General features: G+C 41.2%; 1 protein-coding gene across 1 annotated transcript in view; it reads left to right on the forward strand.

Moving 5' to 3' along the window:
- Positions 1-3827: 3827 nt before the first annotated feature.
- Positions 3828-17132, forward strand: part of MAP3K15 (mitogen-activated protein kinase kinase kinase 15) — a 96598-nt gene continuing 83293 nt past the window's right edge. Inside the window, 2 exon segments of the mRNA XM_042458397.1 lie at positions 3828-4421; positions 16696-16835. Coding sequence (XP_042314331.1) covers positions 4061-4421; positions 16696-16835 — 501 coding nt within the window. The 5' untranslated portion in view covers positions 3828-4060.

Consider the following 17132-nt stretch of genomic DNA (forward strand, 5'->3'; position numbering starts at 1 on the left):
TCAACTCATTTGAAATGTGGTCCTGGAGGAGAGTTCTATGGACACCATGGACTGCCAAAAACGCATATGTTCTCAGAACAAATAAAGCCTGAACCCTTGTGAGAAATTAAAATTATTAAATTGGGGCTCTTGTACTTTGAACACATCATGGAACAACATGACTTATTGGAAAACACAATAATGTGCAGTAGGAAAAGAGGAAGACAGCACTACAGATGGATTGATTTAATCAAGGAAGCCATGGTCCCAAATTTGTGAGATCTGAGCAGGATCATTGATGACAGGAATCCTTGGAGGTCTCTCATTCATGGGATCATCAAAAATCAAAGTCAAATTGAAGATTAACAAAAAGAAATGCAAAGAATCCTGCCTTCAGAACAAGATTGACATTTGTGTAAAGGGGTGATATATTTTAGGGACTCAAACTACTTCATGTTTGTGGAAATGTTTTCTGAGGACAGAAAAACAGGAAATACATTTTCAAGGAGGACAGGGATGGAAAAATAATTTGGGTACCTTTTTCCTTTTTAATAATGAATCCATTTATGAAGTGTGAAATGAAAGCATCTTCATGGTTATAAAGACAGTAGTTAGTCTAACTGTGCAGATAATTTCCTTTTCCTTTTCTTGGATAAGTACATCATTACACTAACTCAGTATTTTTGTTTGTTCCATCATTAAACAAAATGTACTATTTACAGATAATTTGGAACAAGAGGATAGGAAAGTACTAAAAGTACAGGAAAGAGCTGTGCTGGATTTCTGCCACTTTAAAATGAGAGGCACCAAAACTGATAGTTGTCTTTTGGATATGTAATTGTCCATTACATAAGAAATGTATTAAGTCAAGCAGAAAATTACACTTAACAACTGAACCACATATGGACACAACTGGAATTTCTTAAAGAGACTTCCAGACAACATTAATAGAACTTGAGCCATTACCTGCTGTACTTACACAAAAATAGTTATGTTACAAAAATTTAAACTGGAAACAGTAGCATTTTTCTGCTTCTTCACAGGTTGATTGAAAACATTTGAATTAAAATTAATTAAAGCTCAGTAAGCTTTTAAGGAAACCACACATTCTCAAAATCTGACTTAGAAATTGCAGCCAGAATGTAATTTTTAATATTTAAAAATATTTTGATTTAGAGCAAATATCAAGATAAAGCAGGAAAAAAATAGAAGAAATATATAGATAAAGCAGATACACAAAATAACCTACAAAAATCACAGGGATTTTAAAAAGTATGCTATAATCGTAGCTACCTGAAGGGAAGGAGGCAAAATTAGAGCCTTGTCCCCAATGAGAAGTCTGCCCCTTAAAATGAAATTTTACTTCAGTCCCCCAAATTTCTCAAATTTCAGAGTGAGACATTGAATATCACCCGCATCTGGAGTTCTTATATTTGCCGTGTTCACATCCTCTTGATAACTTTCCGTTTACCTTTTGGTTTGAATCTCAAGTTGTATTTCTAAATGCTCAACTGAAGATTAGATTATTACAGCAACATCAGAAATATTGGGATGGAAGGAAAAAATGTATTTGTGGGGCAGAATTCTTATCTGGACAGCAAATGCCTTTGTCCCCACCACCACCCTTGTAGCTACATCCATGGTCATAGCAAATGCTTCCTCCAAAGCAAAAGATAAAGATGGTGCAAGGTAGTTCTGCTGGAGCAGAGTGTTTCATCATCTGGTTGCAGCTACAGCCTTTTTTGCCCACATCCTCACCAACTAAGGCAGACAGGTGAGTGATGCTAAATGACTCCCTTGGACATGGCAGGTAATGGGAACTCATCTGACATGATAGTTCTTTAGGGAAGGTAGATGGTAAGGCTATAGATTTCTGATATGCAGTTGCTGAACAACAGTAGCAATTAAGAATTAAGTCACCTTAATATTCTTGAAGCGAGGAGGAGGATCAAGGGATGGATTTTTGTGTAGGAGCTCAATTCAGTTGATAACTGAATGAAGTTAATAAAGAATTCAGTTGAACTGATAGTAGTTAATTGTTACTAAATCCTGCTGTAACAAATAGGTTAACTTATGTCCAAAACACATTGCAGAAATAATAACGGAGACCGCTTCAACTGCCCTGGCTCAATCCTAGGAAATTCTGGGAACTGTAGTTTTGTGAGACATTTAACCTTCTGTAGCAGAGAGCTTAGCTGCCTCAATAAACTACAATTCCCAGGATTCCTTAACACTGAGCCAGGGCAGTTAAAGCAGTCTCAAATGAGATTATTTCTGCAGTGCGTTTTGGACCCTAGAGTCCTCAAATGGGTTTATTTCTGCAGTGTGTTTTGGAATTATGAAACGTAATATGTGACAATTCCAGGAAATGAGAGTCCTCTCTGTCTGGAAGGAAAGCCTATTCCTTCCTCTTCTTAGGTTCTTTCCTTTCTCTTTCACTGCACAGGTTATTGGACAAGAAAAACCAACTTTAAAAGATCACAAAAAAGCCAACCTTTTTCTCTAATCACTTTTAATTAGATTTTTGAATTTTTGGGACAAATACATAGTATTGTGTGTGTCTGGGCATGAGGAATAAAGAGGCAGCAATGAAATGTTCAGTTTTTTAAAAGTTAAATTTAGTTGGAAGCAATAAACACAGCTTTCTCCAGTTGCATTTTTGAGGGTATAGCTTGGCATCTTCCAGGGTCCTTGCCCAGGGAGGGCCTGATAGTGCCTTGCTCAGCCTTCAGGCTCCAGCACCTCCACACTTGCAGCATTGCTGACCTCCAGCCTGTGAGAGAGGCTAGCTGCATACTTTCCTGTGTTTTGAAACCTCAGGATTAGGTAACTAACTCATGCAAAAAACAAAACATTCCTCCTCACAAAGGATATCTCTTGTTATACATCAGTTATTACTAACAACAAGACAACTTCTACAAGGACAGCCTAAACAGCTTTAGGGTCTTGAGGCAAGTGTAGGCACAGAGTGAACCAGCCCAGCACCAGAAGGGCTTCATTGGTATGTTACTACATACTGAGGAGTCTCCCTTATCCTACACGCTTGGGACCACTAGTGGTTTGGATTTTGGGTTTTTTCAAATTTTGGAATACCTACCTGTATTTGCATATAAGTACATAATGAGAACATACAACTTATATTTGCATATAAGCACATAGTGAGAACTGGTGTGGTGTAGTGGTTTGAGTGTTGGACTGCAATTCTGGAGGCCCGGGTTTGAATCCCAGCTTGACCATGGAAACCCACTGGGTGACCTTGGGAAGTCACACTCTCTCAGCCTCAGAGGATGGCAATGGCAACCCCCCCCCGGAAGAAACTTGCTGAGAAAACCCCATGATCAGTTCACCTTAGGGTCAAAAATTACTTGGAGACACATGACAGCAAGAACAAACATAATAAAATACGTTGGAGATGGGACTTAACAAGTCTAAGCAAAAAAATTAATTTGTTTTTATGTAAGCCTTAAACACACTGGGCAAATGTTCAATAATTTTGTACACGAAACAAAGTTTGTGGGCAATGAATGGTCAGAAAGCCAAGTTGTCACTCTCTCCGCCGCCCCTGGAAAAAGTCTAGAATTCTTCTGGCATTCCCAATGGCCCCTTTGACTTGAGTTTGTGCCCGCAAAGATGACCCCTCTTCTCTCAGGAAAGGAGGAAGAGCACAACAGCCCCAAAACAGCAGCAGCCCTTTTCCCGAGAGGCGGGTCCTCCTCCTCCTCCTGATGCTGCTGCTCCCTGAGGGCCAGCCCTGGCCTCCTCCTCTGCCTCCCCGCCCTTTCTTGCCAGCTGGGCGGTGGGATAAGAAAGGCCACCCCGAGGAAGGGAGTGCTCGCTCGGCTCTCCTCCTCCTCCTTCCCAGCCAGGGCTTCCAAAGGCCGAGGGGGAGCTTCCCACTACCGGCCAGCCTTGAACCAGCCTCCTTGGCCGGGGAGAGGCGCCACTTGGACTCTAGCTCCCCTTTTCCCCTCAGTCAGAACTTAGTGGCGCCGGCCTTGGCGCCCAAAGCCGGCTTTTACGCGCCGGGAGCGCTCTCCTCCTCCTCCGGAGGGCTAAAAAGGGGCTCCCTGGTGGCCCCTCCATGGAGACCCCCGGAGCCCCAGAGACTCCCGGAGGAGGAGCAGGAGCAGGAGCTGGGGAGGCCGAGCAGCTGACCGTCCCGGACTGCTCCTCCGAGGCTCCCGGGCCCCTTGGGGAGCTTCCCCCTCCTCCTCGCCCGGCTCGCTCCCTCCGCGCCGTCTATGTCCTCAACGACCACAGCGGAGGAGGAGGAGGAGGGGGAGCAGGAGGAGCCCCCAGAGCCGGGCCCGGGAGCCCCGAGAGCGGGGCCCTGCTCTGCCTGGTGAGGGCCTGCGAGGCCGAGGGAGCCCAGCTCAGCACCCTCAACTTCGGGGAGCTGGACTTTGGAGAGACCGCCGTCCTGGACGCCTTCTACGACGCCGGTGAGGGCTCGCCCTCCCTGGGAGAAAGATGGGGGGGGGTTCCTTGGCTCCTGGTTCTGAAGGGAGCAGGGTTCGAGTCCTCTCCCTTTGGGAGGGAGGGAGGGAAGGGGCACACTCTCTCAGCCCCAGGGAGGGACTCGCCCTCTGCCCTGAAGAGACCTTGCCCATAGAGGAGCAGGCCCTGCCCGAGGGAGCCGAGAGGGAGCGGAGGGCCAGGGCCAAGGGAAAGAAGAAGCAAAGGGGATGCTTTCTGCAGTGGGCTCCCTCTCTCGCTAACTAAACCAAACGGCCCTAACTGCCACCTGCCAGATGTCTGTCCTGGCTGCAAAGGAGGACAAAGCAGCCCAGAATAGAGGACAGGCCAGAAAACAACACTCTCAAGAAAAGGCCAAGATAGAGCGGAGGCTCTGGCGCCCCAGTCAACTACGCTGCTGCCCAGCATTTCCTAGCCCTGCGCCCTGGGAGTGGAAGCCGGGTCAAGGCGGGTTGCTTCTGCAGCAGCTGCGGGGAGGGAGCAGCCAGCCAAGCAGCCGCCTCCCGGGGACTCTTTGGAGTGCTTGTCTTTCTCGAGAGTGCCTGCCAGACCCGGCCTTTCTTCCCGGCGAGGAGAGGGCTCTTCCCTCTCTCCCTCAGCCCTGGGCCAGCAGGACTTTTCCTGTGGCACTGACTCCCTCCTGCTTCTCAAAACAAGGAAGCTCCGGGGGTTGCTGTTATTCATAGCTGGGGCCTCTGCTGGCCTGGCCTCAGGGAGGCCAAGGGGCCTTGGGTCACCAGGCGCCTTCACCGCCAAGGAGGCCAAGGCACCATGACATGGACATTGCAAAATAAAAACACTCCTATAAACGGAAATCAATTCGACTTTAGCACCCAGGGAAAAACAGGAGTTTAAACAACCATTAACCTGTGAAAAACGCACAATCGCAATTAACATTTTCACAGGACATCACAATTAAAGTGCCACTATCTCAGGAATAAACAGGCAATAAACAGTAACAAATCATTCACAGGGAAATCCTGTGAATGATTAGTTGCTGTTTATTCCTGGGATAATGGCTCTTTAATTGCGATGTGAGTGAAAATGTTAATGACAAATGTGCAATTTTCACAGGTTAATGGCTGTTTAAACCCCCAATTTTCCCTGTGTGATAAAGTCCTGCAGGACATTTTGGAATTCCTCCTCAAGGCTGATATGTAGGACAGGCCCAGGAAAAGGAGGACGTCGGGTCACCCTTCTTGAAGCAGCCCTGAGACAAACTGAAAGACAGAAGTTGGTAGCATGCTAACAACTTCTGTCTTTCATAGTTTTTTTGTGGGGTGTTGGGGCTGTGTAGCCATGTTCTAGAAGAGTTTGTTGCTGACATTTCACCAGCATCTGCACCTGGCACCTTTCTCTAAAGATGCCAGCCACAGATGCAGGGGAAATGTCAGGAATAAACTCTTCCAGAACATGGCTACATAGCCCCTAAAAGCCACAAAAAACTATGGATGCCGGCTGTGAAAGCCTTCAACATCACATTCTGCCTTTCAGTTCATCTCAAAGGTGTTGCAAGAGCCCTTTGTGTACTGATTTTCCAGACTAACACAGCAATTCTTTTTGAATTCTCCCACTCTGAGGGTGGAGAAGCTGCTCATGAAATCCATTCTTCTACTCAACACTTAAAAAGTACATGTCTGCTTCTCATTGCTTACAGCTGCTGTAAGTCCCATGTGTGGCCTATGCTGTAATTCAGTATTACCTGTGAATATGTTGCAGCCAAGACATCAAAACGAGTGTCTCTTGTGGCACTTTAGAGACTAATTATTTTTATTATGGCATAAATTTTCTTCGATGCTTTCTGCATCCTCAGATGGTCTGCCCACTGAGGTAACATTTCATGCACCTGGTGCAGTGGAGGGTGTCAGTGTAAATCCATGCCGTACTAAAACGCACTGCTTGCCTTTCACATCCATGGATTCTTTATCTGCAGATTCAATCATCCATAGCTTGAAAATATTTTTTAAAAATCTAAAATATAGACCTTGATTTTGTTATTTTATATAAGGGACACCATTTCACTATGTCACTGTATTTAATGGGACTTAAGCATCCATGGATTTTGCCCAGAAACTAGCCCCTTGGAGCTATGTGAAAGTGAGATTCTCCAAAGCGTGCTTCATCTAACAGGTCTCTTTGCAATGGAAATGTGATTGTTATAAATGTGCATGTGTATGTACCTACACAACCTGCCTAATGTTACACTAAAGTGTTACATGTGTTAAGGATATACTAAAACTAAGTATTCAATATTGCTATAGGTACAGACAACAACAACTTTTAACGTGTAATCTCATTCATGGGTACACAGATGTAAGCACCAGACACGACATCAGTGCCTGGCAAACAGCGGTATTGGCTAGGATCTAATAGCATAGATGCATTTCCTGGTGCTGCTGAATCCACACACCTGAATTTCATGAACAACAACTTATTTCACCCAGTTAGTCTCAAAGGTGCTACAGTTTTACCTGCCCAGTCATCCACTTGCTTCTTTGTAAAACACATGTAGAGTTTAAGCTTTGTGATGGCAACCCTAAGTCAAACCTATCATAGGATTTTCTTGGCTCTGGAGAAAGAATATGGGAAACAGACTTCAAATTAAACCCAGGTAAAACAGAATGAGAATTGAAGAAATTTATTTCAGTCTTATCCCTACTTTGTACCAGAGGAAATAGCGGAGGCTAGTTGGATTATCAGGGCATCATATAGTGTTTTAGCAGTTCCAGTGCATTGTAAGTTAGAATTAATATAACCTAAGATACAGCCTAAATACCCTAAAGCAGACCCTATCTTGATCTTGCAAACTAAGCAGGGTCAGGCCTGGTTAGTAGTTGAATGGGGCTTCACCAGTGAACACCAGGTGCAGTATTTCAAAGCAAGGAACTGACAAAACCATTTCTAAGAATTCCTTGCCTAAGAAAACTTTATGAGATTCATGGGGTCACCATAAACCAACATTAAGGAACCAGTGTGGTTTAGTGGTTTTAGAGTTGGACTCTGCAGACCAGGGTTTGAATCCCTGCTGGCCATGGAAACCCACTGGGTAACCTTAGGCATGTCACATTCTCACAGCCTCAGAGAGAGGCACTGGCAAAACCCCTTCTGAACAAATATTGCCAAGAAAACCCTGTGATAAGCTTGTCTTAGAGTTGCCATAAGTCGAAAACTACTTGAAGACACACAACAACGATGACAACAAACTTGAAGGCACATACACACGTGCACACACATACAAGATGGCATCACATGTTTAAGCTATACTAAAATCAGGTATTCCTTGTTGCTATATGTACAGACAACAACAACTTTTACTGTGTAATCTCATTCATGTGCACTCAGATGTAAGCACCAGACATGACATCAGTACCTAACAAACAGGGTATTTGCTAGGGCCTAATGGGATTGATGCATTTCCTGGTGCTGCTGAATTCACATAGCTGAATTTCATGAACAACAACTTCTTTAACTCAGTTAATGTAAAAAGTGCTACAAGTTCTCTTTGCATACTGATATTCTAGACTAACCTGATTATGTCTCTGAAAGCTTATGTAAGTAAGGTTCCAGTGTTACTCACTACAGGTGTGTGCTGACCACAAAATTTTGTTTGGACCCAGACTTAGGCCACATTCCCACTATGATTTAAAACAAATTGCTGATGGGGTTATATGACCGTCGTTCCTATCGTGTTATATGACCGTGCTAATTACAGGAATATCACTACATTTGAAACCAGTTCCAATCTTACTGTGATTGGTTTCAATTGCAATGAAGTGAGGCAAACATTGCTCTTTCTGGACACTAGTTCTTTGGCAGATAGATAGATAAATAAATAAATAAATAGTTAATCAAGCCTGTCCAGGGGGAGGGACCGAGCTAGATTGAATGCTTCTGGGGGGGGGGGGGCTAATGGCAGGGGGGTGTTTACCATCCCTCCTCATTTTTTGGTAGATCCACCATTCCCGCCGCCGCCACCTTCCTCTCAGTGCTGCTTTTGTGCTTGTGGTGTGACCTATGGGCGCATGAATTTTAAAAAAAATTGATCGAAGATTCGATTAATTGATTTTGCAACTTGCAATTACTCAGGCAGCAAGCCGGGCAATTGGGCTGATAGCAGCTCAGTGAGGCAAGTACAGCCATTCCTTCATATTTGCAGACTTGAGATTCAAGAATTTGATTATTTGTGATCTCAGTGTGAGCCCTGCCCACCTCCTTCTCCTGTGCTTGGGACTGCTGACTGTAGCTATCCTAGGCACAGAATAAGGTGGGCAGAACTGGTGTGACCGCTGCCCGTTCCCCTTCTCCTGATTGCAGCTATCCCAGGCATCAGAGGAGGAGGTGGGTGGGGCTTGCACTATTAGTGAATTTTCCATATTTGCAGGGGTCTTGTTCCCCTAACTCCTGCAAATATGGAAGGATGACTGTAGTTGCAAAACCAATGAACTGAATCTACTAACAGGTTTTTGTTTTTTTTTTAAAAAAAACAGTTCCCAAACTGGGTTGCTGCTTATGTCACCGATGATGTGCAGATGATTGACATGCATTTTGAAGTGGTGCAAATAGTGAGGATGACAATCGTGCCAAAAAAAGAAGCAATTTCAAGGGGATAATGAACAGATCTGCTTTCATAGTGGGAACGAAGGACCTTTTGGAGTCGATTCACCGACACGGAGTGAAGGCGAATCGCAAACCAGTTTAAATGTAAATGGGAATGGGGCCCTAGTTTGGATTGATACAGAGGCCTCCTAGTTTGACAGAAATCCAAATCTACAACTCAGTTTGGCTATCCAAGTCTTTGTGCCTCCTTTTGACTATCCACTGAAACATAATAAGTGCCTATAACTCCTCTCCCCCTTTTTGTCAGAGCTAGATGAAATTTTCAGGCTTAGTAGCTTGATTTCAGATAGACATATGCAGTGGTGTGTTTTTTTTCCTCCTTTTGGCTGCCATGTGTTGTTAAACAAATGGGTTGCATGGAGTTTTTTTAAATGTCACTTTGATACTTTCAAAGTTAAAAAAAGTGTGTTCACTCTCCTATTTTGTATTGTTATCAAACTGACGTGAAAATATTAATTAAGAAACCGGGAAAAATCCAGAAGGACAGATACAGAGTTTTGGGTATTTGTTCAAATTTGGGGGAAAGAGAGTTATCTATTTTTTCTTCTCTGATGTTTTAGTAGATTCTATGACAATGGCATGTACCATAAATTTGTCCCTGGCAAGAAATTTGCAAAGTTTCAGAAGATTAGGTACAGTCATTAGGGAGTTATGATAAATGAAAAATGGTTGAACACTTTTTTCATTCAGCTGGCAGTCAAGTTACAAAAAGTGATAGCAGAATGTGATGGCTGTGGAGAAAATAATAAATAAAGAAATAAAAATTTTATTTCTATCCCACTTTTTGTAAAAACAATCAAAGCGCTTACAATGTTAAAAGAATACACCATATATACAAAAAGAATTAAACAGTTTAAGGTTAAAATTACATGAACAATTAAAACAGTAACGGTGGGCAGAGTCATCAGATATATATGGGGGATCGCTACATGGCTGAGTAATTTATTTTGTGAAGGCTTGCTGGAAGAGATCCATCTTAACAGCTTTCTTGAAGCTATCTAGATTGGTGATTTGACAGATCTCGATTGGCAGGCCATTCCACAGGCTGGGAGCAGTTGCAGAAAAAGCCCTCTGGGAGGTCGCAGTCAATCTAGTCTTTATAGGCTGCAATACATTCCTCCCAGAGGACCTGAGAGCACGGGCCAGATTTTATGGAAGTAGGCGATCCTTTAAATAAGTTGGGCCCAAGCCACATAGGGCTTTAAAAATAAATGGCTGTGGAGGCAGAAAGATTTGAACATTCATGATTCTCAAGCAAAACACCCAGTGCTTAATCCTTCCAGGTCCCAGAGACTCCACCAACACTTCTAGCTGAGAAATCTAGCAAAAAATTCAACACTGAATAGTCCTGCAATACAGTTACCCCTCCAAACTCGTGGATCTTAGATCCGCGACCTCAGATATTCACAGAGGGGTGACCTGTGTTATTTCCAGTGGCACATGTGCCATTCAAGCCTATGAGGCTTGAATATGAGTGACCCTCCGTTTTTGGATCCCCTGCGAAAATGGAGGGCCAACTGTATATTATATCAACATCCTTTTGGTTTTGATATATTGCAAGACTAGAACTTGGAAAAGTTATTATTTTCTGCTATCACTCCCATTATTCTGAAACCAGCATAGCCATTGGGTGCTGTAGTCTTTAAAACATAACTTTTATAAGCTCTGTGCAAGATTATACACTGCTCTCATGCAAGCCAGATATGACAACCTGCTATATAAAAGCCAATGTTCAGGTGGGTGTATTCATAAATATCAGGTATTAGGATGTAAGTCCTCATTTCTCTCATTTTGCACATGTGAACAAGAACACATCATTTTTCTCTTAAGCTGTGAGAATTTTCCTATCCATCTTGCTGACAGGTCTCCTGTTTGCATGGACAATTTCCCCACAAATTGTGCAATTGCATAATTGAGCAAATGGGCAAAACTATGTTAGTTACAACAGTTCCCCCCCTGATTCAAATGATTAATTGCAATTGATAGATTCCATATTTGTTTTACTTGATGTTCGGTTTTTATTGATTTTTATTGATTGATATGTTGTGATGGTTGCTTTTTATGATGTGAAATTTTTAAATGATTCTGTGAACCGCTTTGATCGTCTCGGAAGAGCGGTATATAAATAAAGCATATTATTATTATTATTATTAATAGTGCAAAACTATACTCTTTTTTCACATCTGCCTTTTCTAAGTCTTTTCATTAACTAGTTCTCTGGTGCTTGCTATTTGTTTGCATGTTTGCATGTACACACCCACCTTGCTTCACAAAAGGGCCATCATTTTATTCATTGTCAGTTTTTGGTCCAAATTATGGAAACTTCATAGAAAAGGAACATTTCATCTTGTCAGTATTCTGGAGGCAAAAACTATCACAGAGTCTGGTATCTTTTCCATGAACTGTATAGATGTGTTAGGCCCTCTCATCTAAATGAGATTTTTTTTCAAATAGTTTTTTTTCATGTCCTTACCCAGGCACCAAGGTGTTTTGCTGTGCACTAATTGTGTATTATTGAGATCTGAACTAACCTTATACTATTTTTCATTAGTTGTGTTTTTCAGTCACTTTGCATCAAGAGCCACATTGGATGGATTATTGATGTAGGCTCAATTAACCTCAGACCAATATGAAATGACAAACTGAATTCGTATGTTTCTTTTGTAGTGGCCCAGCACAGTCTGTTTAAAACAAATGAACCGTCACAAAACAGTATGAAAATAAGAAACAACAATTGACGTAACTAAAAGGAAAATGGATCATTCAGTGACAGCAGGTATCCTGCCAGGGAACACCCAATCAAGCAGCCCTGTTTTAATTTTTGGGAACAAACAATATAAAATATTGTGATGTGGCTTCCCTGCCTGGGCATAAAATCCCTCAAAATGGGTGTGACAACTGTCTTAACCCTTTCCTCCTAGCTAGGATATGAAAATAGGGCTGCTTCTAGACAAGGGATGCTGAATGTGTAGCCTTCAGGCCACATGTGACTTCTAACTTCCCTCTCATTTTTGGTCCTAAATGCCCCTGATTGACCATGTGAGGCTATTTTGACATGTTTTTTGGAAGGATGCTGGACCATTTTAAGACCAGGAATATTTTTTCTCCTTAGAGAGTGACTCAGAAATTGACTTCCATATCACTTAATGTTGAATAAAAGGCTTCTTCTGGGCTTAAAATGTTCTGTAGAGAACCAAAAATGTGGCAACATTTTCTGCATGCTCTTTAAGTGGAATAAAAAGATTAAAAATAAAATGATTCAGAATGGGTTCGGTGTCCCCACTGTGTTTTCCTTGATTGAATCTCTCCATGCTATTTTTACCCTGTTGCTGTTCACATTTGCCAACATATTGATTTAAAATGGAGGTGCCTCCATCTCCAGGAATGATGTAGCACAATCCGAATTGATTTGGTAGTCTGTTTATACTACCAAAGCTGTGAATTGTTGCGGCTCTTTAAAAAAATCCCATTAAGGGACCCAGTGCCAAATGGGCTTTCACCCACCATCCCCAGCAAACCACAGTTGCAGTCTGGGCGAATATGAACTTCACAGAAATAAACCGGTTCCACACCGGTTTATTTCCACAGTGTGAATGGCCCCAAGTCTGTTTCACAAGGACTCCTCTTCTTGGTACAGCATTGCAAAGGTCCTCACCCATGACATCACAGGCCCTTCCCCCCTGGTCTCTGGTTTTGTCTCAGCAGTTTTAGAGAATGAGATGCTATTGATCTGTGTGTCCCTAATTATGATCAGTAAACAGAGATAAAACCAAAGTTCCTTGGTTTGGGTGAAGTCTGAGATTTCTTTGTTTGAACAAGGACAAGAATAAATATTGTGGGACATTTGCCAAGGCCAAAGAACTAGAAGATGTTAAGGTGTTATGAAGTAGTAGATGCATTTATCTTTTGTGTGTGTGTGTGGTCCGTAATAAGGAAAGAGTTATGAGATTTTTCATAATATTTCTTCTGTTACATACATTAACTTGAGAGGATATTTAAGAACCTCTGTAACAATAAAATCTATACTATCACCTTTTTAACTCTTTAGATGCCATCCTTAGCCAACTGAAATGGATGTTGTTTCTAAAGGTTTTATATCATCATCAACTTATTTATTTATTTATTTGTATAGGGCCATAAATTTGCTTGGCCCTTTACAGAAACCGGAGTGGGTCTATTTTTTCTATATATATTTTCAAACAAAATAAATTCAGTACAGTTAATAATTTTGGGAGCATATAGTGAGACTGCTTTTAAAATATGCTTCTAATTATATATTAATAGAAATAAATTGTTGTGAAAGCAAATGCAGCACACTTGATATCTAAACATAGGGAAGGAATAGCAATGTTATTTTTAGCCACTGATGTGTATAGCAGGAGAATGATGATAGATGTAATGCTTGGGTACAATTGTAACTCAACACCATAGTCTTAGTATATATTTAGGAGGAATTATGTTTGATTAAGCCTATTCAATATGTTACCTAAGGCTGCCTTTACAGAAAAATCATGGTCAATTCTGCTTTCTTTAACTGGGACAGGCAGGATCAATGGTTGCAATGCAATTATAATATTATATATTATTTTTACATGTGTATGTTTAGTAAGGAGTAACATTTAAGATGTATCTTTTCTGTATTAAGGTTTTAATTATGGTTGTTTTATTTACATATATGTAAATTCTACATACTGTAAATGTAGGGTTGGAAGGATCCCAACATAGAAAACCCACAATATGTACCTTGTGTTGGTTTTATTCTATATTGATTTGTTGTTGTTTTTGTTAGCTGCCCTTGAATCAACCTTGGCTCATGGCGACTCTGTGAGTAAGAAATCTCCAAGCCCCTTTATCTTCCACTGATCTGCTTAGATTTTTGTAGATTCAGGCCCATTACCTCCTTACTTGAATCTAGCCATCTTGCATTCAATCTTCTTTTTTTACTGCCATCTATCTTTCCTAGCATTATTGCCTTTTCTAATGAGCCATGCCTTTTTATGATGTAGCTAGTTTATGAGAGCCATAGTTTAATCATCTTGGTCTGATCTGCTCACGAACCCATTTGCTTCTCTTTTTGGCTGTCCAGGATAGTCTTAGCACTCTTCTCCAGCACCACTTCTCAAATGAATTGATTTTCTTTATTTACTTTTTAAATTGTCCACCTCTCACATCCATACGAGGATCTTTGTTCATCAGCAAGCCTGCCTTAGTATTTTCTTCTTTGACTTTCCTTAGTAATTGCTCCAAGTCTGCTAGTAGTATGGTATCATTTACATATCTTAGATTACTAATGTTCCTTCCTTCGATCTTCACTTCCCCTTCTTCTAAGTGTAAACTTGCACTTTGTATGATATTTTCTGCATACCAGTTTAACAAGTAGGTTAACAACATGCATTGCCTTACTCCCTTCTGAACCATTTTATTTGTCCATATTCTGTTCTAATAGTGGCCTCTTGTCTCAAGTACAGGACTATCAAATGTAGTGGTACTCCCTTGTTTTTAAGAGTGTTCTATAGCTTATGCAGTCAAAGGCTTATAAAGCACATGCTGTTTTTCTTTTGGAATTTCTTGGTGCCATCATATTAGCCATCGTATGTTTGCTCTATGGTCCCTAGTGTCTCTACTACATGGTAATGTACCAGCAGCCCCCTACTGGATATGGATGTTAGAGCTGCAATAAGCAGTGGACAGATAATCATTTGGGAAAGAATATTGGGGAGGATGAACTTTCACAATTAAAGTCATGAACTATAATTTTGAACATTTCAACCTTTTACACTCTACTGCTTACATTTTTGAACAGCCTATCTGAGGTTGTTTAAAAATATTGAAAATATAGCTGTTGATTGTTTTGAGTTCTCCAGATGCCTATGTAGTTGTCATCCATAATGCTCAAGACTGCTTTCATCTGATACAGAATTCCCTAGTAATACTTCAAATGTGTTATTCTTGAATTTCATCTAAATAATATGGTTGCGAATTTATGCTCTGCTTCAGGGTTTCCCCCCACAACTGAATTGTGAAAGTTTAAGATAAAATCAAAGTTGTTTGGCACCAGTATAGACAGTTCACTTGGATCATTGGGCTGTGAACAAACCTTGGCACTGCTTAGCAATTTGCAGTAACATGTTGAATAACATTGAGGAAGCTGCTGAATTTTCAGTCTTAAATATTACTCTGGGATAGACCAGAGCCTGGAACTGTTACTTTTTGGACTAAAACTCTCTCATACTCCTATAGTACATGCCAACTGTAGGCTTTTGCGAATCCTGAAGAGTAACTTTTCCAAGTTCTGTCTAAAAAGCAAATTGCTCAAATTTTAAGGCTGTAATAAAATTCACAGGGTATGTAATATGTTTACTAAACATTCACAACTTCTTTCATGGTGCATGATATTGCATGTGTATGTTTAGGGTGTGTGTGTGTGCACATAACCACAAATGCAGAGGGATATGTGGTTGGGAAACACTTCTCAGCCATGAGTGGGTAGTATTGCTCCCTACAGAGTCTTAATAGGCCATAGATGTTATAACAAATATTTATTAATTCATAGCTGTGATTTGAGAAATACATGTTTGGCCCTAATTGAAACTGTTTCCTAATCTGAGTGCCTTAAGAGAGATTTATTTTTATTTTTTTTTTTTGCTTTAACTAATGTGCAGATGACAACAATAAACAGAGTACTGTTGAAGAAGGGTGGGAAGCAGGAAACAAATCAGATGACATCAGGATAAATGTCTTGGAGTCTTATTGCATGAGAAAAGAAAGCTGAAATGGAGTAGGAGAGTAGCAGCTTTCTCCAGCCTCTGTGTGCAGTTGTAGCACCTCCATTCTCTTCCCTGGGAAGACAGTTATAAAAGCATGCTTTTTGTCAAATGGATTTTTCCAGCATGACAAAGGCACACTTTTATGACTGTTCCCCTCTGGAAGAGAATGAAAGTGCTACGGTGACATATGGAGAGGCATGGAGAAAGTCACTACTCTTCCGCGCCATTTCGGCTTGCTTTTCTCATGCGATAAGGCTCTTAATAGCAACTTCTTAGTCCCAGTGCTTTAAATATATTATTTCCTTGCCAGCACCAGACATTGAGCCACTATGTTATAGTATTTGGGTATTGAGTATAGAACCATGGAGACCAGAGTTTGAATTCTCACTTGTCCATAAAAACCCACTAGGTGACCTTTGGCAAACCACACACTCTCAGCCTCACAGGAAGGCAACGGCAAAATGTATACTAAACAAATATTGCCAAGAAAACCCTATGATAAGTTTGCCTTAGGGTTGCAGTAAGTTGCAAAATAATTTGAAGGCACACAACAGCAGCAGCAAATGTTGAGTTGCAAATGTCAACTTTGCCATAAGCTTTCTCACTAACACTGTGAATAATAGTTTGTTTTGGAGATCGTTGACCACCACTGCTAAATTTTGTACACCCCCCCCCCCCCCGCTACGTTGATTTATATGGTTTTTTTTTGTTCATAGTTGAGATAAGATTGTTTGTGTTCCCGGCAAAAGAATGTACTTCAAAACCAAGATTTGGTGTTTATAAGAAAAGGTGATTGGTTGCGAGATAATGCTGCAGATTTTTTTCCTCCTAGCTTGATCAAGTTTTCTTATTGCAGATGTAGCTGTTGTGGATATGAGTGATTTTTCCAGACAGCCATCACTATTTTATCATCTTGGAGTACGTGAAAGCTTTGATATGGCCAATAATGTTATACTCTACCATGACACTGATGCTGATACTGCTCAATCATTGAAGGTATGGCTTCATTTATTCCATAATTATGTTAGAGATTTGTGACTAAATTCTAGCATTAAAATAGGTTTAAGAGAAGGGACAATAGTTGCTGCTAACTGCTATCAAATTGATTTCAACATATGGCAACCCTATGAATGAGAGACCTACAAGAGGTCATGCAGACGGGCGTGAAAGAGTGGTGCACAGCTATGCTGGCACTGATTTCTCTGGGACTATGGCAACAGCATATGCCTGGCCCTGATCTAGGTCTCTGCCATGGTCCTCAGTTGGGCTGCCAGCAAGGAGCAGCTTTTCGCC

Source organism: Sceloporus undulatus, chromosome 3 (assembly GCF_019175285.1).
Source record: "Sceloporus undulatus isolate JIND9_A2432 ecotype Alabama chromosome 3, SceUnd_v1.1, whole genome shotgun sequence".
NCBI classification, from domain to species: Eukaryota; Metazoa; Chordata; class Lepidosauria; order Squamata; family Phrynosomatidae; genus Sceloporus; species Sceloporus undulatus.